At 40.9% G+C, this 24,431-nt stretch overlaps 2 protein-coding genes across 6 annotated transcripts; both read right to left on the bottom strand.

Annotated features, from left to right (window-relative positions):
- Positions 1-16,430: 16,430 nt before the first annotated feature.
- Positions 16,431-20,721, bottom strand: LOC124177391. 5 transcript variants are annotated; one of them, XM_046560009.1, is made up of 8 exons: positions 20,598-20,721; positions 19,935-20,277; positions 19,268-19,544; positions 18,410-18,625; positions 18,060-18,260; positions 17,582-17,904; positions 17,335-17,503; positions 16,431-16,972 (listed from the first exon to the last, which is right to left on the bottom strand). In XM_046560009.1, exons 3-8 carry the CDS (start codon positions 19,536-19,538, stop codon positions 16,719-16,721), a joined length of 1,434 nt encoding a protein of 477 aa, XP_046415965.1. In that variant the 5' UTR covers positions 19,539-19,544; positions 19,935-20,277; positions 20,598-20,721; the 3' UTR covers positions 16,431-16,718. The 5 variants fall into 5 exon arrangements, with proteins under 5 accessions (XP_046415965.1, XP_046415712.1, XP_046415799.1 ...); XM_046559756.1 differs by having other exon boundaries at positions 16,432-16,972; positions 19,268-19,565; positions 19,736-20,277; XM_046559843.1 differs by having other exon boundaries at positions 16,432-16,972; positions 19,736-20,277.
- On the bottom strand, positions 20,257-23,156 carry LOC124187812. Its single transcript, XM_046580000.1, has 5 exons — positions 22,944-23,156; positions 22,676-22,818; positions 22,119-22,604; positions 21,478-22,031; positions 20,257-20,277 (listed from the first exon to the last, which is right to left on the bottom strand). Exons 2-5 carry the CDS (start codon positions 22,812-22,814, stop codon positions 20,257-20,259), a joined length of 1,200 nt encoding a protein of 399 aa, XP_046435956.1. The 5' UTR covers positions 22,815-22,818; positions 22,944-23,156.
- Between the last annotated feature and the right edge of the window lie 1,275 nt (positions 23,157-24,431).

The raw sequence follows: 24,431 nt of genomic DNA, 5'->3' as shown, positions 1-24,431 counted from the left end.
AGTTGTTTTTCCGCATCCGATATTCCCTTCAATAATGATCGTAAGCGGTCGAATTTTACTCAAATGAAGTCCAAAAGGCAAATTCTTCTCCCGATCGATGACCGACTCTCAAGAAGGTCAAGTCGATCACAGTCGTCAGGGGTGTACGTTTGAAGATCCAACTTCGAAGGATGTTCCTGGTCTTGAAGAAATTGTTCCAGGTTGATCTTCAAATGGAGCAAGACGATCCAAGTGAACCACTTTCTGACGCAAATGAGGAGATCTTCGGATTTTATAAACAACATCATTTATCCAGTTAACCACCAAGTAAAGGCCTTCCCAATTTCTGTGTAGTTTTGGACATCGTCCTTTCTGTCTTTGGGGTTGGAAGAGCCAGACAGAATCTCCAGGATTAAATTTCAAATCTGTGGCTCGAATATCATAACGAGTTTTCAATTTGTCTGAAGCCATAGAAATTCTACTCCTAGCAAAGTAATGGATTTCTTCTGAACGTTGTTGTAATAAAATGGCATAATCTGTTTGATGCTGTCTTTGCACAGGAACAGGGCCTTTCCCTGAATCCGATGGAAGTCGAAGATTTCTTCCAGTAAGCATGAGGGCTGGCGTCTGCTTCGTCGTCTCATGGATCGCAGATCTGTGAGATAGGAGGAGGAAAGATATTCAGGAGTCCCAGTCTCTCTGATTCTGCTCTACGAAGGACGGCACATACTGTAGCAAGGTTCGATTCAGACACTCTATTAAGCCGTCAGATTGCGGATGCAAAGGAGTTGTACGAGTTTTTCTAACCCCTAAAATCTGAGTAACCTCTTTCATTAAGGTTGACTCAAAATTTTGGCCTTGATCAGTATGAAGTTCTAGAGGAACTCCGTGTCTACAAATCAACTCTTGAACGAATGCCTGTGCTACAGTGGAGGCTTCTTGATTAGCGAGAGGGACCACTTCGGGCCACTTAGTAAAATAATCAGCAATAACCAAAGCATATTTATTTCCAGAATGGGTTATCGGAAGAGGTCCGAGAATGTCCATCGCAATCTTTTCAAATGGAGCTCCCACGTTGTGAATTTGAAGAGAGCTTTGTCCTTTCGCTAGAGGTCCTTTCCTTGCCGTGCAGATTCGACATCTTCGACACCAATCTTCAACGTCCGTCCGGCAACGGGGCCAAAAGTAGAAGTTGCGAATTCTGCCCAGAGTTTTATTTGAAGCGAAGTGTCCGCCTGCAGGAGAATTATGATAAAGAGCAAGAGTCTCCGGAACTCGTGTCCTGGGAACCAAAAGTTGCCACCTGATTTCTTACAAGTCTGCAGATTCCCATTTTCGGTATGAAATTCCATCAACTGAATGGATAGAGTCCCATTAAGCCCAATAAATTTTCAAATCTGGTTCGGCTAAAGATATATCCTGCCAGTGCGGACTAGTTTCCGCTTCCTTCCAAGACTTCACTTGAGTCAAAGTGTCATCCTCTTGTTGCGTTTTCTCAATTCCTCCCGAGTATTTTCAAAAAAAATCTTCCGTATTGAAAGAAAGGGGTCACGGTTTTTCTCTAATCGTGCACACGTTCACACCTTGGCATTTTCTCGCAGGATCTCCGAGAGAGAGCATCGGCGTTTCCATGACCAAGTCCTGCTCGATGACGAATATCAAAATCGTACTAACCGAGCCTTTCTAACCATCTAGCTACCTGACCTTCGGGAGATTTGAACGAAAGTAGCCACCAGAGAGAAGCATGATCTGTACGTATCAAAAATCTCCTACCGTACAGATAATGGTGAAAAATTACTACGGTCTCAACAACAGCTAAAAGTTCACTACGAGTGACATGATAATTCCTCTCAGTTTTACTTGAAACTCCGCTGGAATAACTTATCACTCTCTCCTGACGTCCCTGAATTTGTGAGAGAACCCCGCCTATTCCTGAAAGAGAGGCATCCGTATCTAAAATCAAAGGAAGTTCAACCTCTGGATAAGCTAAAATCGGCGTAGAAATAAAATTTTCTTTTAATTTCCTGAAAGCTTCTTTGCATTCCAGGGTCCAGTCAAAAGGAATCTTGATTCCGGTCAAGTGATGGAGAGGTTTAGCTATACTAGCGAAACCTTTTACAAGTCTTCTGTCATACGTACAAAGACCTGAAAGGCTTTGAATTTGTTTTTTATTCTTAGGTGTCGGCCAAGAAGAAACCTTCTCGATTTTGGATGGGTCGGTCTTCACACCTTGTGCTGAGACGATATGTCCAAGGAAGCCTACTTCTTTATGGAACAGATGGCATTTTTTCGGGCTCATTTTTAGGCCTGCATGCTTCAGCCTAACGAAAACTTGTCTGAGATTTTGAACTTCTTCTTCAAAGTTCTTGCCAAAAACGATTATATCGTCTAAATAGACACGGCATATTTTGCTAGTGAGCCCATGGAGAACAGCCTCCATCATTCGTTCAAAGGTAGCCGGGGCATTACTTAAAACAAACGGCATAACCTTGAACTGCCATAATCCTCCAATACCCGTAACAAAAGCTGTTTTTTCTTTATCTAGAGGATCCATTTCGACCTGCCAGTATCCGCTCTGAAGATCTATGATGCTAAACCAAGTTGCACCAGCTAACAGGTCGAGTGTCTCGTCGATTCTGGGTAGAGGGTAAGAATCTTTCTTCGTTATATCGTTCAGCTTCCTGTAATCGATACAAAATCGTTTGGATCCGTCCGTTTTGTTAACAATGACGATTGGTGAGGCCCAGGGACTAGACGATGGTTCAATCACATCGTTCATTAGCATGTCCTCCACAAGCTTCTTCACCTCTTCTCGGGCGTTGAGAGCGAGTCTTCGAGGAGCTTGTTTTATTGGTGAATTCTCTCCGACGTCAATCTTGTGCTTGACAGAAGTACATCGGCCCTTATCACCGCTATCTTTGGCGAAGAAATTTATAAATTCTAGCAAAAGAGATTTAAACGATTCTACCTGAGCTGGATTCAACGAAATGGAAGATTTCTCCACAAGGCTCTGTAAATGTGAAGGGAAATGTTGAAAATCATCTTCTGAAAGTTCTATTTCCCGAATTCTAGAAGGAGTCCAATAAATTCCATTTCCATTTGTACAAAGAGTTATTTCGCGATTGTTTGAGTAGTGAATTTCTCTTGGTCGAGATAACACAGTTATGAGCTCTAAGAAAGTCCGTTCCCAAAATACCTTCATCCTCTATATCTGCTATAAAAACCTTATGTGGAGAGTCGGTACACCAAAAAAGGTTAATTTGGACAGTAGCCTCTATCAAAAACAGGGTCGTCTCTCCAGTGGCTGTTCGCAGGGATCAAGATGGAACAATCTGGTCATCGGATTTAAAGAGATCCGATCGAACTACGGTTACTTCCGCGCCAGTGTTTAGTACACAAAGACAATCGACGCCATTTACAGTACCGCGCGCGTAAATACCAGATTGTCGTAGACTTCTAATTAAAAACTGTTCTCTAAGAGAGCTTTCACTTCTAACAATCTGCGATGATTTTCTCCCCGACAAATCATCTGAAATTAGTTTTTTGGACGAGTTCCTGTTGAAGAGCTGGATTGAGGATTTGCTTTCCCTATTTCTATTTCTTTCTTACGCCAGTTATAAGAGTTTGGATTTGAACTCTGCATCGGTTCTCCACTAATTTTTTTAATTAGAAAACAATGGTTGGCGTCATGTCCTATTTTTTTTACAAAATATACAAGTCAAGCTGGTTTGATTTGTCATGACCGCGTTCTCAATTCCACGCTTGTTTTTCTGGTCTTGAAAAGAACCACGATTTCTTTGTTTAAAATTATCATTGTTATTTTCATTTTTATAATTTTGAGGCTCTGACTCTTTCGAGTGTTCAAAACTTTGTCTTTCTGAGGTGTTTATGGACACCTCCATCCGACGAAGCTTGTTCAACCCAAAATATTGTTTTTGCATTGCCTCCACCTCAAGGGCTTTGGCCGTTGCCTCTCGTAGAGAAGTGAGACCCGATGTCACATCGGCCATTTTTATTTCTGGATCACTTATTGCGTTTGGGAAAGCTTGGGCCGCTAGTAAATTACGAGACGGCTCGTGGTCTGGCAAAGCTACACGAGAAAGCCGTTCAATATCTTGGCTAAGTGACGCGAGGTCTTCGTTTCGTCCTTGTCTTCTAGTCTGTAATTGAGCTGTGTACAATTTCGTCAGATGGTCATTTCCGTATCTCAATTTGAGCGCGGAGCCAAGTTTTCCATAATCAGAAATTTCTCCTTCAGACAATGCCGTTTAAACATTTAAAGCCGGCGTCCAAAGACAAGCGGCAAGGCTGTAGGCCCTCATGGCGGAGTCCCACTGATGATGCTTTGCAATTGTGTTAAATTGACGTTCATAATCTACCCATGGAATCTTTCCATCAAAAATTGGCGGTTTTGGAGGATAAAAGGGTTTCTCGTTAATTTGAGAAGCAACCCCAGGAAATCTTGAATTATTTAATTGACTTAAATGAGAATAACGAGGTTGAACCTGAGGCAGAGGCTCGGAAAAGCCAACCTCATTATTTACTGTTGTTCCAGAAATTGGGGATTCATCTATTCCCCTGATGAGAGGCACAGACCTTGAGTCTCGAACATCCTGGAACCGTCCTGGATGTTGGACCTCCTGAACAGCGGGAACAGGAACAGGAGAGGGAACAGGAGAGGGAAGCGGAGTCACGACTCTGGAACCTCGAGGGGTGACAGCCGGTTCTCCTGAGCCGTTCACCTGATGGACAGCCTGAAGAGCTGCCACAGTCGTCCGGAACAGTTCATGAAGACTGGTCTCGGATCGTTCTTGAGCTTCTCTATCAAGCCTCCGCTGTCCTTGTTGATCAAGAAGCAGCTGAAAAAGTTGCTGTTGTAGATGTTCAGCGGCTTCTTGTTGTTAAGAGATGATCTTCAGCTGATCAATCTGCGAGACCGCCGAGGGAATTGGAAGAGGGTCCACTGGAGGTGATGAGATTGTCTCGGGAACCCGCAGATTTTCCATAATGGAAGGTTCTTCTCTGCCACTTTTTCTTTGACGTGAGCGTGTCATACGACTATTGCTCATAGTCAAAGTTCGCGCACTGAATTGACTCGATTAAAAAGAAACTCAAGATCCCGCTTCTGACACCAATGTAACGTTCTTCGACGTTACGGAAATAAATATGGATCCGCGACTTTGATTATCAATTCAAAATCAAGAGCGTTAATAAAATGTTGTGAAAAAGCTTCAATCGCGCAACATGTGTTTCTAGTTGAAAGTCTGAAACAAGACTGTTTTTACAATAATGTTGGTTGACGCAGCAACTTTATTCTTTTGAAAGACATAAGAGGTTTATAAACGTCTTCTATCTATGATGACTACTAGATCATAAGAGAGGGGGCAAAACGGGTGATTTCACCCTCTGTAACAATATAAATATCGACCGGAATTCTTATCACTTCCATAGGCTCGTACAAACCATTTTTTGTGCAGAAAATTTGACGCTCTCGTAAACGTTGCGAGATCATTGTTGAAATTTCCGGTGGTCTTCAGTGACGATATTCTTTGGCGTCAATTTCTCCATCTTGTACAGTTTCAGTGATTGTCATGAGGTTCGTTGACGTGAGGAAATTGATAATTCCCGTTGTTGCCTCATCACCGTTGTCAACCGTGATTTCTTCGTTTTCGTCAAATTCGTCCGACTCCTCGTCAGACCCGATCAGGAGTTGTAGTTTGTCCTTCATCGGTTCTCCGATTTTGACCTCTGTGGAGTCCAACGATTTCGTTTCCTGGATTTTTATTTTCATCGTCTTATTCACCTCGCTTTTTTCCATGACGGCAGGATCCGGAGGTCCAGTTACTGTCGGGCTTGTTCGTTTTCTTGAATTTTTGGACAATCTTCAGTTACATGACCTGCTGTGTAACAGTAATGACATACATCCTGTCTCTCGTTAAGACAAGAGCGTGACATATGTCCTCTCTTGCCACAGTTGTAACAAAATATTTCATTTGGATCTTGAATACCTTCAAATAGTGTACTCGATGTTTGAACTGTTACATTGTTCCACTTGAGTTTTGTCGGGATTTGCCAAAATTTTCTCGAATCGCTGTTTCGTCAAGGTCTTCGAACTCTACGGAACTTTCTTTTGTTCAGCCTTAGTTGGTAGGTTTTCTTGTAAGGCATCCAGGCGTGATAGCTCGTCATCGCTGTCACTGTCTCCTGCAGATGCTTCGGTGTCCTCTTGAAGCATTCTCATCACGGTTTTCTTTGACAAGACACGTAGTTCCTTGTGAACTTCGTTCAAGCGTTGAAACAAATAGTTTCTCTCATTAATATAGTGCACAAGGTCTTCGTAATTGTAAATAGGCAAATTGAAAATCTCGGATGTGAGTCGGGGGGACTGACTTTCAACAAGATCTGTTTCAGTTGTTCGAAGAAGTGAAGGGAAGACCGCATGCGCTCGTAAATCACTCGAGTTCTGCAGGTGAATTCAGCAAGGGTTTTGCCATTTTCCAATTTCAAATTTTTTACTTCCAAAAGAACGCTATCGTCCTTGCGTACGCTCCATTGAAAACGAAAGGCTCTTGTAGGATCTTTCCAAGTTCGCCAATTTTCACGATTCCATAAGTACCATGATCGGTAAGGTCCTTTAAAAATATTTGACAAATACGGAATGAAAAATTTTTTGTGAATCATGCTCGCATTGAGCTGATCTTTCAACACGCGCAGAAACTGTTCAGGATCTTTTTCCGAACTCGGAAACAAAATTTTCTAATTATCAACTATTTTTCCAATTTCAAGGGCTGAATCTATTTCCCTTTGAGGCGTACGCGCGAGTGAATCGATACCTCTATCTCCACTTTGCCATATCGCCGCGTTTTCTCGTCGCAACGGTAATTTCGTCCATCATCAAATCGTTGACTTATCTCGGAATCGTTCGAATCATCGCTTGATTGAAACAACGGTGTTTCCAAAGGTCTTACGTCTTGGGTTGGACGCGTGAAAGCTGGGCGGCGAAGTGTTTCGTCTTCGCTTAAAATTAGACGACGATAAGTATCCGCGGAAACAAGCTTCTCTTCCGTTATTGTTTGACCGTCAGGCATTTGACGAGCGAATGTTATTTGTATGAGTGGATCCGTGAAAGTATTTGTTCGATGATTTTCCAAATCGATCAATTGATCTACTGCCATGTGTTCGTAGTATCGGAAATATTTCGACGAACTTCATCGTTTTCTGGATTTGTTCATAATCCAGTTCTCCTATGAACTCGAACTCTACGACGCTCTGCGTCGTCTAAGTTTTCATCCAAGTCATCAATTCTGTTTTGCCTCGTATGATTTGACCGTTCGGGGGCTAATTTCATAATCTCTATTTGTTAATGCATCATTCCTTTCTACAAACTTTTGACGAAAAGGCAATTCGTTGTTTCTTTTATTTCCCACCGAGGCATTTTCGATGGGTACGAAATTACGCAAGGGATCTGAAACTCTTTTGCGGATTAACAGAATTTCGTCGTAAGACGCGCCTTCCTCTTGACTCGATGGTTCGGTTCGTGACGTAGACGATCTCTGACTTTGCGTGGGAGCGTTGGAAGGAAGACGGTCAATTGGTTTTGATAATATTTCTTCTACCGTGGCCATCTTATTTCTTTCCTGAGTTTGAGACTTCACGAACTCGTTTTGCACTGCATCCATTCTTCTAATCAAAAGAGCACTTGTATCTCCGGTCTCTGTATACTCATTGTCACCGGCCAACGTAGGAGTAGGCCCCCTTGAACCCCTCCCTGTTCCTACCGACGGAAACCCACGGGCAACCCCTGAGACATCGGGTATACTATCTCTCCTTGCCGTGCCTGTATCTGAGGTTTGAGTATTCGATATCCCTGCCTCCACCGACGAAATCCCAGCTACTGCGCTTCCCCCTCCACACGGATTTGAAAGCGTTTCATTACGCAGTACTCCCGCGTTGTCAAACGCTGACAAGAATTCGCATTTTCCTTACGCGACGACCTCGTCGATTTTGCCGGCGGTAACGTAAACATCATGACAACGTAGATGAACAACAGATCAACTATCCAACAATTAATCCACCGGATCGTAGAATAATGTACGAGAAACCTTAACTCGACAATTATTTCAATTAACTATTTGGATTTGACAAGACAAAATTCAAATAGCCAGTTCGCGCCACTTTATTATTATTATATTAGTTTGTAAATTTATCATAGCAAATACTTTAGTTTCGTTATATTTGTATGTTACACCTATTTAACACGTATAAGGTGACTAAAGAGTCACATACAGTAGATTTACTTTCTTATTCCACATGACGAGTAGTTCAACGTTATAGTAATTCAAATTACGTACTTATTGCCCACGTCAGAAATTCGTGAGCCGATACTCGAATTGGCAGTTACGTACGTTCGCTTGGCCAGTGAGGGCGCATCGCAAGTTAGTTAGTCTCGAGCGCTCGAATAGGTAGGACGTGTTAGGTTTGCCTTAGACACGCGCGTCGATTATTTCGTTTCGCGTAGTTTTAAGATTTATCCGTTTAACACGGTCGGGGAAGACGCGGCACACCCTCTAGTAGGGCCGGAGGTGCCCGTCTCCCGGGCAAGGGGGAGACGCGGCACACCCTCTAGTAGGGCCGGAGGTGCCCGTCTTCCGGGCAAGCGTCATTGCGCTTCAGCGTTGGTTCCCGAGACATCGGGACCGCTGTTTGCACGGCATTGGGCCACCTTGACGCTCCCCACTCCCTGCTTCCACGAGTGCGTGGAAGTTGCGGAGCACGGTTTCTCATGGAGACTTAGATAAGTTGGCTTAAGATCATTGAATAATCATTCAATCTAGTTGACAAGGAACGCACCAGCGACTGTATTATCCTGGTTTATGATGATTTGACTTGCAGTTAATAAACACTTGTCTTGCTTCGGCTTTTCCCTCTGCACCGTGAGGGTTTTTATGCCGAAGCAAGCGTCTTGTCTTTCCCGCGAAATTGTGTTATTTATTTATTCACCCTCTCACTCACTCATCCCATCCCGATTGAAGTTAGAGAAGAACTCTGGTCAAACGACCAAAACATAGCCTTTAACCGACTGAATCTGTTTCAGTAAACGAAATTTAGACCGACTGAATCTACTTCAGTAAACAGACTTCAAACGGACCGAATCCTCTTCGGCCAACTCTTAACGGACTGTATCCACTTCAATCTAGAATCTTTCAACGGACCGAATCCACTTCGATCAATAAACTTTGAACGGACCAAATCCACTTCGATCAAAAACAAAAACTTTCAACGTGAAACCCAATAACCGTGGAACAAATAACTTATGCGATAAATAATTTTCGTGTTTTACTAAATACGCAAGTGAATAACAATTCAAAATAAATTAACATATATACGACAAATTTAAATTCAATTTTATATTTTATATGCGTTGTAATATACTGTAGCCTTGGCTGTTCACGCAGCTAATGTTTACATCTGGGGCTCGAGCGACTATTCACTCGGCCCGCTCACGTACAATACATAAACTTTTTTTTTAAATTGTTTTTCGTACTTTTACTATAGGCCCGTAAATGTCACGGACGAAATAATAAATCTTAGATGATCGCAATCAAAATATTCTTCAAAGACGAAGATATTTTTTTGAAGCTCGCAAACAGAATTCATATCATTATATACTCATATGAGAAATACAGAAAGCGAAAAGGACGATTTTATTTATACTAGTTATATACTGTAGTCTGGGCTGTTCACGCAGCTAATGTTCACATCCGGGGCTCGAGCGACTATTTACTCGGCCCGCTCACGTATCATACAAAAACTTTGTTTTTTTTACACATCGTGGCAGGAAAGGAAATTTACAACATTATTTGTTGCAAATTCTGAACGAATCTACACTTGACTTTCCAGAACTTGACCAAATATTTCAACCGTTCAAAGACAGATACGGTTGAACTATATTAATATCTCGATCTGTTTTACAATAACCAAGTACATCAAAATGAAAAATTTCGCACAAATACCATGATTGACGGTATTATAAATTTCCACAATTTATAATACAATTTCGGTACTCTTTACGCGAATCTTGCGCGATTTTACATATTAATTTGACACAATTTTGAAGGGCATTTTGGCGAGTTTCGTACGAATTTTTTCCAAAAAAATTTTTTTCTTTACTATCTAGCCAACTTTGCCCCACGTTGGGCGTCAAATGAGAGCGGTGTATCTTTTGGCTTCTTAACACCACACTTGCCGCGACCGTGGTCCATCGATTAGCAGGGCTCTTTTGAAAAATTTACGAAAGTTTTCTAATTTATTTCGCGCCAGCTAGTATGAATACTAGAAAAACTTGTCTACCAGCGAGAGCAAGAAAAGTGAGTCCAGTTGGTGGGACCAAAATTTTGCAGAGTCAAATAAATACCAAGGATCACATGCTGCAGAATAAAAGTGTAACAGTTGACTCACGTTTGTGCTGACAATCAACGAATAATTCCTTTTATTCGGTCCTTCAAATGATATTGTTACAGGCGTCTTTCCTTCTCGTTGGATGAATTTACAAAATGCAGGCTTTGGGTTGGCCGGATCTGCTCTGACAAATACTCTCGTTCGATATCACACACACACGCAAGATATGACCAACTATAATTTTACATAAATAATATACGGATATACGGATTACAATGAATCGAGTTTTACAGATCGGGATCGTTCTATACGGGTTAAGTTTCAGGCGTAGACTCGCTGGCGGGCCGTTTGTCAAACTTGCCACCTTGAAATTACGAGAATGGAGCAAGGACTCGAGTGGGGCGAATCCCAGCGCCATATTAGATGAAAGTCTTGTGCTAAAATGTGACGTACTTATTTAATCTGTCGTAACGCGCGACACTTGAATATCGTTGATGGGCGTCACTCGAGCGAACGAGTCGAGGACGACATTTTCCTGTCTTAATTTATAGTTTACATGAATGACATAATAAAAGAATTTTCGACTGATTTCAATATTGTCTTATTTGCCGACGACATGATTATTTATACGGTAGGGGGCAGTTCTGCCGAGATCGAAAGGAGACTAAATGAATAACTAATACAAACTGAAATATGGTTGTGTAAAAATAAGTTAAAAATGAACGCGAAGAAGACCAAATTTATGATAATAAGAGGACCAAAACAAACCGAAGGTGAGAGCGTACGTGTTATAAGTCGGGATGGGGAAGAAATCGAAAAAGTGACGAAAATCAAGTATCTAGGTGTGATGATTGATTCGAGATTGAATTTTAAAACGCACAAAGAATTTGTTACAAAAAAAGTTGGAAAAAAGATGAGTTTTTTTAATAGGTTAGGCAAATTCCTATCCCCTATGGCGAGATGTACGGTATATAAAACAATAGTAGCCCCCCATTCAGAATATTGTAGTACGTCAATGATAAATATGAACAAGATTGATATGGCTGCGATATAACAAATTCAAAACAGAGGAATAAGTTATATTACAGTGCAATCAGGAAACTCATAGATGATATGCTTGAAAGCATTATGATTTATGAATGGGAGAGAAAGATTACATTGTAATGTGTTATTTACTTATAAATTGTTAAAAGAGGATGATGAGAAAAATGTGCGTGACAGAAAATTTATGAGGGTAGGAGATGTAACAGGAAGAAGAACGCGCCAATCAAGTAATATAAGACTTGAATTTCGGAGAAGAGAAATTGGGCAAAAAGATATGTATTACCACGGATTTCAGTTGTACAATGAAATGCCGATGGAGATTGGACAATCTGGAACGTTGAAAGAATTGAGGAAGAAAACAGTAGAATGGGTAAAGATGGGGAGAAGGTGGTGAAAGTGAAATGAGAAAACAAAGAAGAGAGCATTCTAGAGGCTTGGTAAATAGGAATAAGAATAGTAAGTAAGAATTAGTGAATAAGAAATGAGGAGAGCGTAGGATAGAGGTTGTAACGTGGCATTTTTGATGCCCGTTACAAGGGGCTCCTTGAACCCTAGGCGGACCAAAATTTAGGAATTTCCGAAATTGAGTCGCGAAGTTTTTGCAAAAGAGCGCCAGGACTAGAGTCACGGATCCGAAACTACGAGAGGGGACACCTTAGCGAATAGCGTAAGATATTTCAGGTTTTTTGTTTTTTTTTCATTTTTCGAGCTACAACGGCATCAGGGAAAAAGTCGACACCGGATTCGAGGAAATTGCGAGGAGGCGGACTAGCGACAATTCCGACGGAAGGATGTCGAGGCTGCGGAGGGGGAGCCGACGCAGATCCCCGCATGGCGTAAATCCAAGGTGGACGCGATTTCCGTTGGCGGCCGGCGCGCCGCAGCCTCTCCCCCTTCGCTCCGCCAACAATTGACTAGCGAACGTACGACGGACCGACTAGCGACGAGGGAGCACCACGCTCACCGTCAAGACGTCATGGAGCTTCGCGGAGGACGAGATTGCGATCTAGCTTAAATTCTGCACAGCGATGCTATTGAAGGTGCGCGTCGAGTTGCGCGATCGACGAAATCGATGACGGATCGATTATTGCGTATTCTTGTGGGTATGACGTCACGTATGGGATGGCGTATCGAGATCCGTGTTGCGGCAGGTCGTACGTTTTTGAAACCACTCTAGTTCTGGCGGTCGTGATAAGTAGTCACGTTTTAGGGAGTTTCGCGGAGTAATGGAGTCGCCCAAAACTCGCCAGGGGAATGGAAAGGGGGTTGCAGGGATATAGAAGGTAAGCGCTGCTTCTATCCCCGCGATTGAATTTCGAGCATAATTACGAAAAGGCTTGCCGAGTAACGGATAGCCGTTTTCGATTTGCGTTGTTGAAAAGTACTCGAAATTCTTTTGCCGATTCTTTTGCTTGATGACCGTAGCCTGAGTACGCGTGTTAGAGTAGAGTAAATTTTGAGTTCACGAGAAAGTTGAGTAGAGTCACGAGTTTTAGTTGATTCTCTCTCGTTTGAGAAATCAAGTATAGCGGAATTTCGCGCTACCGGGTTGAACCGCGTTATCGGGTTTTTCAGTGTCACCTCTCGAGTAGGTCGGGAGTGCCGAATTGGAATGCTCGGATTAGCGGATAACGTTTTGGAGGATTCTGAGAAGGTTTAATTTCGGATGCGTTGCGATAGCGTATACTTTATGTTACGTTCAGTTGCGCCTGCATTGAGTTCCGTACCCGTTAGTCAAGATAATGTAAATTGAGTTGTGTTACCTTGATCTTGTATTTAGTTGAAGTTAAATTTAGTGGTGCTTGCGCTTAGTTAAGTTGCCGTTTAGTTAAGATAGTGTTGAGTGGAGTTGGGGTGATGTATAGTCGAAATTGCCGTTGCGTTGAGGAGCAGTTGAGACGAGAAGTTCGAGTATTGAGTTTTGGTTGCGTTTAAAATATAGTAACGTTCGCGGATTCGTTGAGCTGAGATAAGTACCAAATAAGCTTTAGGTTGAGTAATGTTGTCACGTTTAGATTTACGGCAGCTCGCCGTAGCGTCGAAGCTCCGGTTCGGGTGAGATCTCGGTTGAGATTGAGGCCGCCGTCTGTTCGGTGGCCCGACGGCGCACCGTCGAATAATTAGTTTTAGTTTCGGTTTTGAGTGATTAGTTCTAGTTTCGGTTTTGAGCAATAATCGCCATGGAGTAGAAATGGTGAATTCGCAAATTCAGAATTGCGTATGAAGATTTTGTGAACGTTGATTGACATTTTAGTTAGGGAGCCGCGAGCTCAGTAGAGCAAGAAATAGAGTAGGTTACGTGCAATTTTCTGTTCACCTGTAGATTCGCGATGAGCGACTTTTGCATTATATTTTTTTTGTTTTTGTATCACCCCTATTGGGAAATATAAGATTTTATTTTACTTCTTTTGTTAAATAGCGTGTGTATTTCGAGTGTCTCTCTCTCTCTCTCTCTCTCTCTCTTTCTCTCTTTCTGTATATGTATTCTGTATTTCTGAATATGATAATGCAACCATCTATGTCACATCTCAAGGTTGCGTCCTTTAATGCTAATTCGCTCCTTGGCCATTTTCCGTTCTTTATTGCGCATGTTGCTCTTAACTTTTATCACATCATATCTATTTCGGAAACGTGGCTTCATGACAATATTTCAGACGATCTTGTACAACTGCCAGACTATTTTCTCTTACGCAATGATCGAGTTGGCAAAAGGGGTGGTGGGGTTGCCTGCTACATTCACAAATCGTTACGCTTTAAATTACTGGCGCTCTCAACCCCTGATTTCTCTAATGCTCCAGAATATCTGATCTTCGAGACTCGCAATACCCAGGACCGCTCAGTTCTGTTTGCCACTATATATCGACGCCCAAAAGGCTTCTTATTTCACAATTTTGAGCACATATTCTCTTCTATTGCCATAAACTACCAAAACATTATCTTAACTGGCGACTTTAACTGTAATCTACTTCAGAATAATTTTGAATCAAGCTCACTTCGTGAATTTGCCAGCACACAAGCTCTTCATATTGTTGAGGCTGGAGCGACCTTTCACACAAGTACCTCTCACTCTCTACTTGATCTTTTCCTAGTTGATTCTTCCTCTAAGGTCCTTTCTTTTAATAAATCCTCGGCTCCTTTCATCGCTGGTCACGATTTACTTGAGCTCACTTACAATTTTCAACCCGATCCTCGCCCAGCACATATGATTGCCCGCAGAGACCTAAAACACTTAGTTGTGATAGATTATCTGGCATCGCTGTCATCTTCTCTGTCCCGACTAAATACTCCGTCCATCTCTACTCTTTCCTCACCTAATCATTTTGATAATATGGTCCGTGGTGTTTCGTCTGCCATCGCTCAGGCTTTTGATACCCATGCTCCGCTGAAGCAATGGACCACAAACAGAAGGATGGCGCCATGGCTAACCGATTCACTACGATCGAAAATTAAGTATAGAAACTCGCTTTATAACCGAGCTAGGCGTACGGGTGATTTACTGTCCATGGCCGTCTACCGTCAATATCGCAATGCCCTTTGTAGTGAATTACGTATTGCTAGAGATAATTTCTACTGCTCCCGCATCTCGTCGATCTCTGATCCGTCTGGAATTTGGAGGGAGCTGTCGTCTCTTGGTCTCACTAAAGCTAGGGGATCTTCTCCTTTTTCCTTTTTTTCTCCTCATAGCCTGAATCAGTTTTATTCCGCTGTCTCAACCTCTGATATTCCCTATCCAGACTCTCTATCTTCCCTATGTCTACCCCCACTGTCTCCCTCTCAACCTGTGTTCGAGTTTGCTGTGATAACCGCTGATTCATTGTCATCAGTTTTGAGTGTTCCCCACTCTTCCTCATTATCCCAGGGCCCCGACTTACTCTCTAACTATGCAATTAGTAAAGCTGTCCCGCTTCTGTTTAACAGCCTTCTGGATTTATTCAATGCAAGCCTCCGTCTGTCACATTTCCCGTCATCATGGAAACGTGCCTTCATTCGCCCAATACTTAAAGCTGTTCCTCCGTCGTCTCCATCTGACACAAGACCAGTCGCAAACCTCTGTGAGCTCTCTAAAGCCCTGGAGCGAATTGTTTTCGGTCAGATTACTGACTTTCTCCATGCCAATGATCTTGCTGATCCCTTTCAATCTGGCTTCAGGAAGGGTTATAGCACGTTAACTACTTTGCTTAAGCTTAATCAAGACATCAGACAGGCAGTTGATGACAGAAAAATAACGGTGCTTGTTCTCTTTGATTTTAGCAAAGCGTTTGACATGGTTCCACATCGCCTACTCTTACATAAACTTCGTCTCTTGGGTTGCTCGAATGGAGTGCTTGCCTGGTTTTTCTCATATTTATCTAAACGATCGCAAGCAGTTGTTGATGACAGGGGAGCTGTTTCCTCCTGGTGCCCCACTAATACGGGTGTTCCACAGGGATCAGTTCTTGGTCCTCTTCTTTTTTCAATCTTCATCCGTGATATTGGCATTGGTCTGAACTATACCCAATACCTCACCTATGCGGATGATACACAGATTTATCTCACCTGCTACCCCAGTGACCTGGCTCGTGCTCTATCCGATCTGACTATCGACGTGAATTATATCTTTGATTATGCTGTGGCGAATGGACTCAGGTTAAACCTTGCGAAGTCAAAGGTTATGATTTTGGGCAGTGGTGCTTACATAAATCAAATTGATTTTTCGACTCTCCCTCGCATTCGAGTCAGGGAAAATGAGCTTCCCCGTGCAGAAATTTAATTCCGGTGCTGCCTAGCACCTGGCTAGTTTTCCATGAATCTGGCTTGGCAATGGCTAGGTCAGCTGGGCTGAGCCAGTCCTGGCGTGTAACACATTTCTACGCAGTGCCTAGCCAGAAGGTCTGACTAGGGTCTAACCAGTAAAGTTAATAGGGTCTAGCCAGAATCCTTGCAAGTAGCTATTCATATAATTATCGGAAAAAAGGATAAAGGATAAATTCTAGAATGAATATTTCGCAACGTATGAAAGTTCTATTCATTTATATTATTATATTATTATTTTCTTCAATACATCATATCAGTCAGCAGTAAAGTACGTAGGATTTTTTTTTTTAAACATGTAAGTGAAAAATATGTTAGTAGTGAATTTCTTTTTTTTTTAATACATCACTAAATAGAAAATACGTAAGTAACACATATTTTTTTTATTTTTCAAACCCATCAGTGAGTAGAAAAGTACGTAAATAATGACTTTTTTTTTAATACTTTTTTTTTAATCAGTAAGCACAAAAGTACACAACTATTTTGGGAAGTTTTCGAATACGTTACTAAGAAGATTTGTCTGTGGATTTACGAGACAACGATTCCATGCTGGTGCCGCTGCAATGTACATTGACACAAACTGATTGGACTGCAGCGATTGTAGTACTCTTTGCAGCTTTTTTCTTTAGTCGAGATTTACGATGCCCATCCCAATCGACGGCATTACTCAGGCAGTTACCGAGTTCTCGATAAACACTCTTTTCAGTTACATGTGTCATTGATCCCTGCGCTCCCTCTTTGTATTTCAACAAAAGCACATCTGGAAGAAAAGACTTTAGTTAAAAAAACTAAACAACCCTGCTTTCTTTTTCTTCTAAAAGAGCAAATCGTGGTGGAAAGTCTATTAGTTTGTAAAGTTGGTGTCATCAATTTCAAAATTGCTTCAAGTCTTCACGATGATAGGTCTTACCTAGACTGAATCCAACTATACCTACAAGGCGAAGTCTGACATACCCTGAATTGTACTGTAATTTACTTCAAAAACGAAAAGCAGGCAGTTGTCTTTTCTCTTTTTAAAATGGGAAAAACCTTTTGGCATACCTATACGGATTCTTCGAAGATGAGTGAACAAAAATCTATCAGGTATGATTTAACGATTGAGGTTAACGATAATTGTGTTACCCAGCAATATTCCACAAAGTTGTGTCTCTTTGAAAATGCGTTTATCCATGCCAGCCTTCACTGCGTTGAAATTCAAGGCCACATCCCGTGAAATATTTTTTTTCAATAATGCCGTCACATTTTTTGGTAAGGTTGCATTGTGGTCGAAAACGAAATGCAATGTACTAGTCTATAGAGAGATTGAAGCAATGAGTGAGATATTGTATAAGTGACAATACAAATTCAGTATCCAAATTTTTTTACTCACGAATTCTTTACGAAATTTTTTGTCAGCTTTTAATTTCTCGTCGAATGCGTCAAAGTCCTTCAAAGTCGTTACAGGCAGGTTCAGATCATATTGTGTCGTAAAACTTTGGACATTTGCCCCATGAGCATCCATCGCTAAGGCCGATTTTTCAACGATGGCCTTGAGTTTGTCGATGGCTTTGGTTAGCATTTGAACATCGTATCTCAGTCCGCTAAGGATATCACAATCTCTCTGATTCAGTTCAGAGCTATTTTCTTTAGGCACATTTTTTGTGGATTTTGACACTTCACGTGATGATCTTTTGCTCAGTTTTCGTTCAATTTCTAGAACAAAATTTTGATGTAAAAAAATTAATTATAATGATGTATTATTCGACGAGGTTCTTGGTGTTTCTAGAAATTATTCATATCAAATTAGGTTCCAGAAATGTCGAAAAACGGCAATTGAATTAAACAATTTAAATAGTTTTTGTACACACCTTGAACGTGGTTTTTGCCGGTAGAGGAAGCATGTTCTTGTTTTGATTTTTGCTTCGGTTTTTTTCTGGGTTTGATCACATTGCTGTTTTCATCAGCTGTTGACTCATTGTCAGTTTCTGTCATATTTTTAAGTTTTGTATTTTTTTTCTTGGCCTTGATGCTGTTAATACAAGGAATTGGGTCAGATGTTTCAAAGGATGCTGTAACAATATATCCGCACTTCTGATTTTGCACAAGAGTGAAAATTTTGAGGGCCCTATCGAAGAAGCGAAAATTGCGCCGCCATTTTGGTCACCCAAGTGTCTAATTTATATATGTATAATATATATATTGTATATATTATATTTACAGTCTACATTTGATGCATAATCGTCATTCCTGGAGGTGTTAATGGGTTGCACTTGCATCAACTTTTCAGCAATTGCTTTATCGCCTTTGACTTTGATTCTCTGATATGCTTTTTTAGCTGCCTCTGATTTTTTTTCTGGTAACGTTCCATCCTCTGTGTATACAAATTTCTTGTCTGCTAATACTTTGAGACGTTTCATTGCATCATCATAAGTTGCTAGAAGAAGAAAAAATATAACAGAAATTTTTAACCTTCCATTATTTACAAGAAATGTTGCTCTCAGCTGAACTTTTTGATGCTATACAAATTATTTGGCAGTGAAAAATAAATTTTGATAATTTTAACTTTTTATTGCTCGTCTTCACATGTACACGATTCAAAATTGATGTGTTAAAAAGCTCAATGTATATTTGATCGGTATACGTCTAGATCTGAGATCAGAAGACACGAAATCAATCATGTGCTTGTGTTATTCGTTGCCACAACCCACAAAAATATATGAATTTTTGCAAAGCCGGCTTCTACAATATTGACTCTGTTAAAAGTTTCAGACGTAGACTATGTGACGGCTACACAGTGCAAGCTTGTGAGCTTCGGATGACCCTCAGAACCCAAGATTTTCATATCTTCTGATTTCAGCTCCGTCGACATATAACTGGGTTTACTTATAACTCTCTGAGAGCAGTGACTTTAAATACTGATCGAATCTTATGGCGTTATAGTGAGACTATACAGACGAACCTTTGTGATATGAACTGAATACGTCATCTTTTCAAAATTTAACAGTTATTCCCCTTTGATGATTATTTCCGAACAATATACAAATCTAATAGAAAACGCAACAGATCATTTACTTACTCGCATGTCCCTTGAGTGTTATTGGGTAGACAGGCCAAGATTCTTGTAGAGGGCTTTGTTCTTTGACGAGCCAACACAAAAGTTCAGAGTCCTCTACTGAATACGGAGGTGGCATGAATTTGCATTGGCATCTGCCAGTCGATGGGTTATAGGAAATCCAAGTCGATGGTACGCATTCTATCGTGCCTCGTTTTTGTTTTCTATTAGGTGGATCGAATTCGACTAATTGAAAAGCCTTGATGGCCTCTTCTGCCTCTTTATCATCTCCCATTATATGCTTAAAATACGAAGAGGGATTCTGTTCATAATATAAAGGCGTCTGTTATATGTATATATGCGCTGTTACAGGTTTAGTAAGATTAGGTTAGGTTAGGGTAGAGTACGCACGTGTCATATTTATATAAATAGTTTCTTATTGTGTCGTAATAAATATAAATGTCTGTACTTGAATATTCAAGGACAACTTACGAAGAATAGTCGATGGCACAGGTAGCTGTTATAAAAAATGATAAGCGATGCAATGTAAGGTTAGCACGTGGGATAACACGTTCAGCGAGCCGTTCGGTATTTGCGCAGCACGTTTTGTGTTTTGTACACTTTTGATCACTTCTCACTTCGTAAAGTTCAAAACAGCTTGCTTTCGTAATAATTTTAATGAACCACTTACAAAAAAATTCCAGCTTTTTCAAATGATTGCAATTTTCGTGAAAGAAAAATCCAGGCACTTCTAGGCTTTTAGGACGCTGTACACAACACGTGCCGGAACGACGATAGTCAACAAGTCGCCACTATCGACATGTCGCCACAGTCACGCGCGTTATTTAAATATCGAGACACATCAGAAACGTCCTCGTCAAAAATAATTCCAGTGTCGGCAATTGATTGACGGTCTTCCCATACTCAAACGAATAATATTGATATATGTATTATACATATATAATATATATGTATATTTATACATATATTATTCGTGAAAATAAGCTTGCGCATTACACCTTGTGACACTCGCCCTGAAATTAAATAGGGATAATAGTACATTTCTAAACAAGTATGGATAAGGCTTTTTGACGAGACGTGAGGTTTACGGCGCGAGCCGAAGGCGAGTGCTTGTAACACGCATGTCAAAAAACCTTATCCATACGAGTTTCGAGTTGTACTTTTCATCACTAGAGCCACGAAATCACGACGAAGTCGCGTTGGTCGAGATTTTGAGGTTAGAGTACTGAAAAATATTATTTATTGTTAAAATATAAAAAGATATCCAGCTACTTTTTTCGGATTAATACAAGTATATACGTAACATTACACTGTATACCACGTTTCAACCGACCTGTGTTAAATTAATGTAATAGAGATATTCCATATGTTTTCTCTCTTCCAGGCAAACGTAATATTATCATTTTGCGTTTGATTTGATCAATAGGGCACGTAATTGTAGTTGCAGATGATCTGTCTTCAAGCACCCATTCTTCCAGCACTCTCGAATCACACGGATACATATACAGCGACTCTTTGATTTTCCATTTTTTTCCAATAATTGTCACGTCTTCTAGATTGTCATCAGGGTACGACATAAGATTTATTTCGAGAATAGTGCCATTTTTAAGAAGAACTACATTATCGGGAGCCTTGACCGAAAGTATATATTTCCCTTTGAATTTCAGTTTCGATATCGCTTTGTGATTCATCCTACAATTTGGGATATCACTATTCTCCTTGAGTATCTCTACATACTGGGGTAGAGTTGCTTTATGATTTTTTATCGAAAATTTCTCATTCAAGCGGCGACAGATTTGAGCCAATGGTCGATTTGGCGAATGGACTAACTTTTTTATGTGACCGAGTGCATTTTCAAAAGGAAATGTAGTTATCTTTGTAAGGGAGCACTTCATGTTCTTAGCATCATCGGCCATATGAATTAAGTTATGAAGGTTCATGATTTGCGAATCTGGGCCATAATATTGGCGCATAACTAAGAAAAAACTTCTGAGATACTTCTTTGCAAACCTGTTGTACCTGAGGGCTAGATCTTCGCAGCATAAAATTCTGCATGCCGCATGAAATAATAAAAAATGTTTATATAGTCTATTGTTCAAAATACCCTTCAAGACTACAACTCCACAATATAATAGAAAAAATCTAAACTCGGTGGCCTTCCACTTTGCTATAAACGCTACGGACCGTGGTTTACGTTGAAATTCAGAAGTTACCAGAATTTTTAAATACTCCATTCTGCGAGACAGTTCGATTCGACTTCTGCGGCCTAGTCTGAGATGGAGATTGCCTAAAAGCCAAAAGTCTTTCAAAAGTTTCTTCATCACACCATGCCAAGCTAAGTGCAAGAAATCGAGAATAAATAACAAGACCAAGTTTACTGCAGGTCTTAAACGTAGCAATGGCGAAACACTATTGTGATGCTCTCGCTGCCTTTGTCTATTAAAGTCCTCAGCACTTCGTTCAGGACAATCCGCATCAGGAAATACAGTAGATCTGCCAGGTCTGCATCCTCTCACGGTACACCTTTCACACGCATAATATCCAGTATGACCCTTAACACATTTGAGGAAAGACCTAGCTGGCGTATCACATATGAAACTTTGAATTTTTACTTGAAACAGTCTGCCATTAATGTCAATACCATTCGCTGATAGTTGGTTCATTTCCTCAATGAACTCATCCAAGAACTCATCAACTCTTTTTGGTTTTGTAGAACCTGCGTATATAGCTACAGGCACCGGCTCGTATATGTCTGGTTCGTGGACAACTTTACACAAAATGGGCCACAGTTGAGTGTTACTTGATTTAAAGAGAGGCAGTCCGTCGACATTAACTTGGATCAAAATTTCATTACCTATGTGCACTTCTTCATTGACACAGGCTCGAAGCCTTTCAGCAATACCAAAGTACACGAATTGTCCCATATTTCCATCATAATCTTCCATGTCTTGTATATCATAGGCCACTGCCGATGTACGTAGAAATGTTTTTGCTGTCTTTGGAAGTTCAGGCAGCAATCTTCTCCTCAAAATCACCAAAAGCCCATCCAATTGAGAATGACTAAGGTGTTCTTTTATTGCCCATTTTCGAATTTCCTCAGCTTCATTTCGTTCATTCAAACTATCGTCAGTCGCTTCATTTATAGATGAGCCGATATCACTGTTTTCATCAATGACACTGGCTGATGATACACTTTCTTCGTGGTCTATCTGAGAACCGTCACCTGAGTCACCATTCTCTTCGTCGATCTCACTTTGGCTATGTTCAAGTAATTGTTCAGAAATACCACCCTCGGATACATCTTCTTCAGACCTATTACTATTTTCTTGATCACTGACACCTGCAATTCATACTTGCTTTATAACAACTGAAATTTTATTTCACTTATAGGTTGATGCTTATATTACACACATTCAGTTTCGGAGTTGATGTCAGAGTCACTGTCATCATTTAGCGGATGGTTCTGTGGCACAATAGTGTTTTGATGAACGAAACGATGCCTTCGCACACGGTCGCGTGTTCGTCGTCGTTTTTCAATTATGTTATTCATTATGCTGAAATAGATAGACAATAAAACATAAAAATGATAGGATAGAAATTTTTAGGTTATGTTACCTTCAAAACATATTTACTATGGTATTCTACATTCCCATTACGAAGATTACGAAAATCAACTCACAAATATCACAGTGGACGTCTGGAGTAAACTTTAAAAATTATAAGTTGGAGTACTGATAAATAATGGTAAACACCGGTAATAAGTTTTCATCAGCGAACAACGACCAGTTTCTGGACAGTGTTGGCTAGGGAACGCGGAATTGGGCCGAACTCGCCAATGCCGAGGCAGGGCCTGTACAGGTTGCGCTAGCCAGTAAATCACTACGAGGTGCTAGAGAGTAGCCTGGCTTTCCAGTTCAAATTTCTGCACGGGTCCCTATGTCTCGCACGCTCGCAACCTGGGCATCATTATGCAATCAAATCTTTCGTGGCACAGGCACATTATGCACATTTCGGCCAAGGTGAACTTTACTCTTTTTCGCCTAAAATATAACAAGAACCTTCTATCGAAGAAATTGCGCATCACGCTTATAACTGCACTTGTTTTTCCACTAATCGATTATTGTTGCCTCGCCTATATTGATTTAACCTGTGAACAGAACCTGATATTGGAACGATTAATCAATAACTGCATTCGCTTCATTTTTAACGTACGTCGTGACATCCATATCTCCCCATATCGCAACAGCTTATCTTGGCTTACGGTTTCAAATCGCAGACATTATTTTATGGGCATCCTTATTTTCAAGCTCCTCAAACTAGATGTCCCTTCCTACATTCGTGACCTCTTCTCTCTTGCTCCCACATCTACTCGTCCAACTCGTCTCCATTCTACACCAACATTCTCTATCCCCCTACATCGTACCTCCACACTACGCAATTCTTTCGTTCTCTCTGCTTCCTATTTCTGGCATTCCCTTCCTCCTAGCATCACAACTCTGCAGTGTCTCCCCACCTTTAAAAGAGATCTGCGGACGCATTTGCTGGCTTCCCAGCTCTAATATATTTGGTTTCTTTCATTGCATGCGGTTAAATTGGCTTGCTTGCCACTCTCCTTTTCTTTTCTTTTCTTTCTTTTTATTATTATTTCTTTTTCTTTGCACTATTTGTATGCTTTATTTGTGCTATATTTATACTTTATTTGTGTTTATATTCGCTCGCGGTCTTTCCGCGTCTTGACTCTATACTCTGTATGCTTCTTCCTAGTTTTCTTAGTTTTCTTAGTTTTAAGCCTAGGTTAAGTCTTATTACTTTATATTTAATCTGTTTTCATGTACCCATTGCCCACGGAGTTTTTTCTCCAGGGTATAATAAAACTTATTCATTCATTCATTCTTTCCAAAAATTACCCCTTCCCTCTCCACCGTACTGAGCTATCGAGCATATGCCCGAGGTATAGCGCAATGGTAATTTCGAGGCGTGTTAATCACGCCAGGCGCTGAAGAAAACTTCGCGATATCGTTTTTAGATCCAGGGTACATCGTGGACGCCAAATTATTGTGCACGCTGTAAGTTCACGGTCATTTTTTCCGAGTGACTAAGGAGCGGGAAAAATCTGAGTGATTGAGGAGCGGGAAAAATCCACATCACAGGGGGAAATCCCCCCATG

This window comes from Neodiprion fabricii, chromosome 1 (assembly GCF_021155785.1).
Source record: "Neodiprion fabricii isolate iyNeoFabr1 chromosome 1, iyNeoFabr1.1, whole genome shotgun sequence".
Taxonomy (NCBI): domain Eukaryota; kingdom Metazoa; phylum Arthropoda; class Insecta; order Hymenoptera; family Diprionidae; genus Neodiprion; species Neodiprion fabricii.
This window is presented reverse-complemented; position numbering and strand designations above follow the sequence as displayed.

Excerpts from the sequence above, each read along its gene's own strand:
- LOC124177391 (XM_046560009.1), bottom strand. The coding sequence starts at position 19,538 with ATGGGAGATGATAAAGAGGCAGAAGAGGCCATCAAGGCTTTTCAATTA. Across the intron at positions 18,626-19,267 it reads AACACTCAAGGGACATGCGA|CAACTTATGATGATGCAATG; the intron begins GTAAGTAAATGA and ends TTCTTCTTCTAG. Across the intron at positions 18,261-18,409 it reads TTATGCATCAAATGTAGACT|CATCCTTTGAAACATCTGAC; the intron begins GTAAATATAATA and ends ATATTGTTACAG.
- LOC124187812 (XM_046580000.1), bottom strand. The coding sequence starts at position 22,814 with ATGAATAACATAATTGAAAAACGACGACGAACACGCGACCGTGTGCGA. Across the intron at positions 22,605-22,675 it reads CATCAACTCCGAAACTGAAT|GTGTCAGTGATCAAGAAAAT; the intron begins GTGTGTAATATA and ends TATGAATTGCAG. Across the intron at positions 22,032-22,118 it reads CAATGAAGAAGTGCACATAG|TTGTCCACGAACCAGACATA; the intron begins GTAATGAAATTT and ends TTTTGTGTAAAG.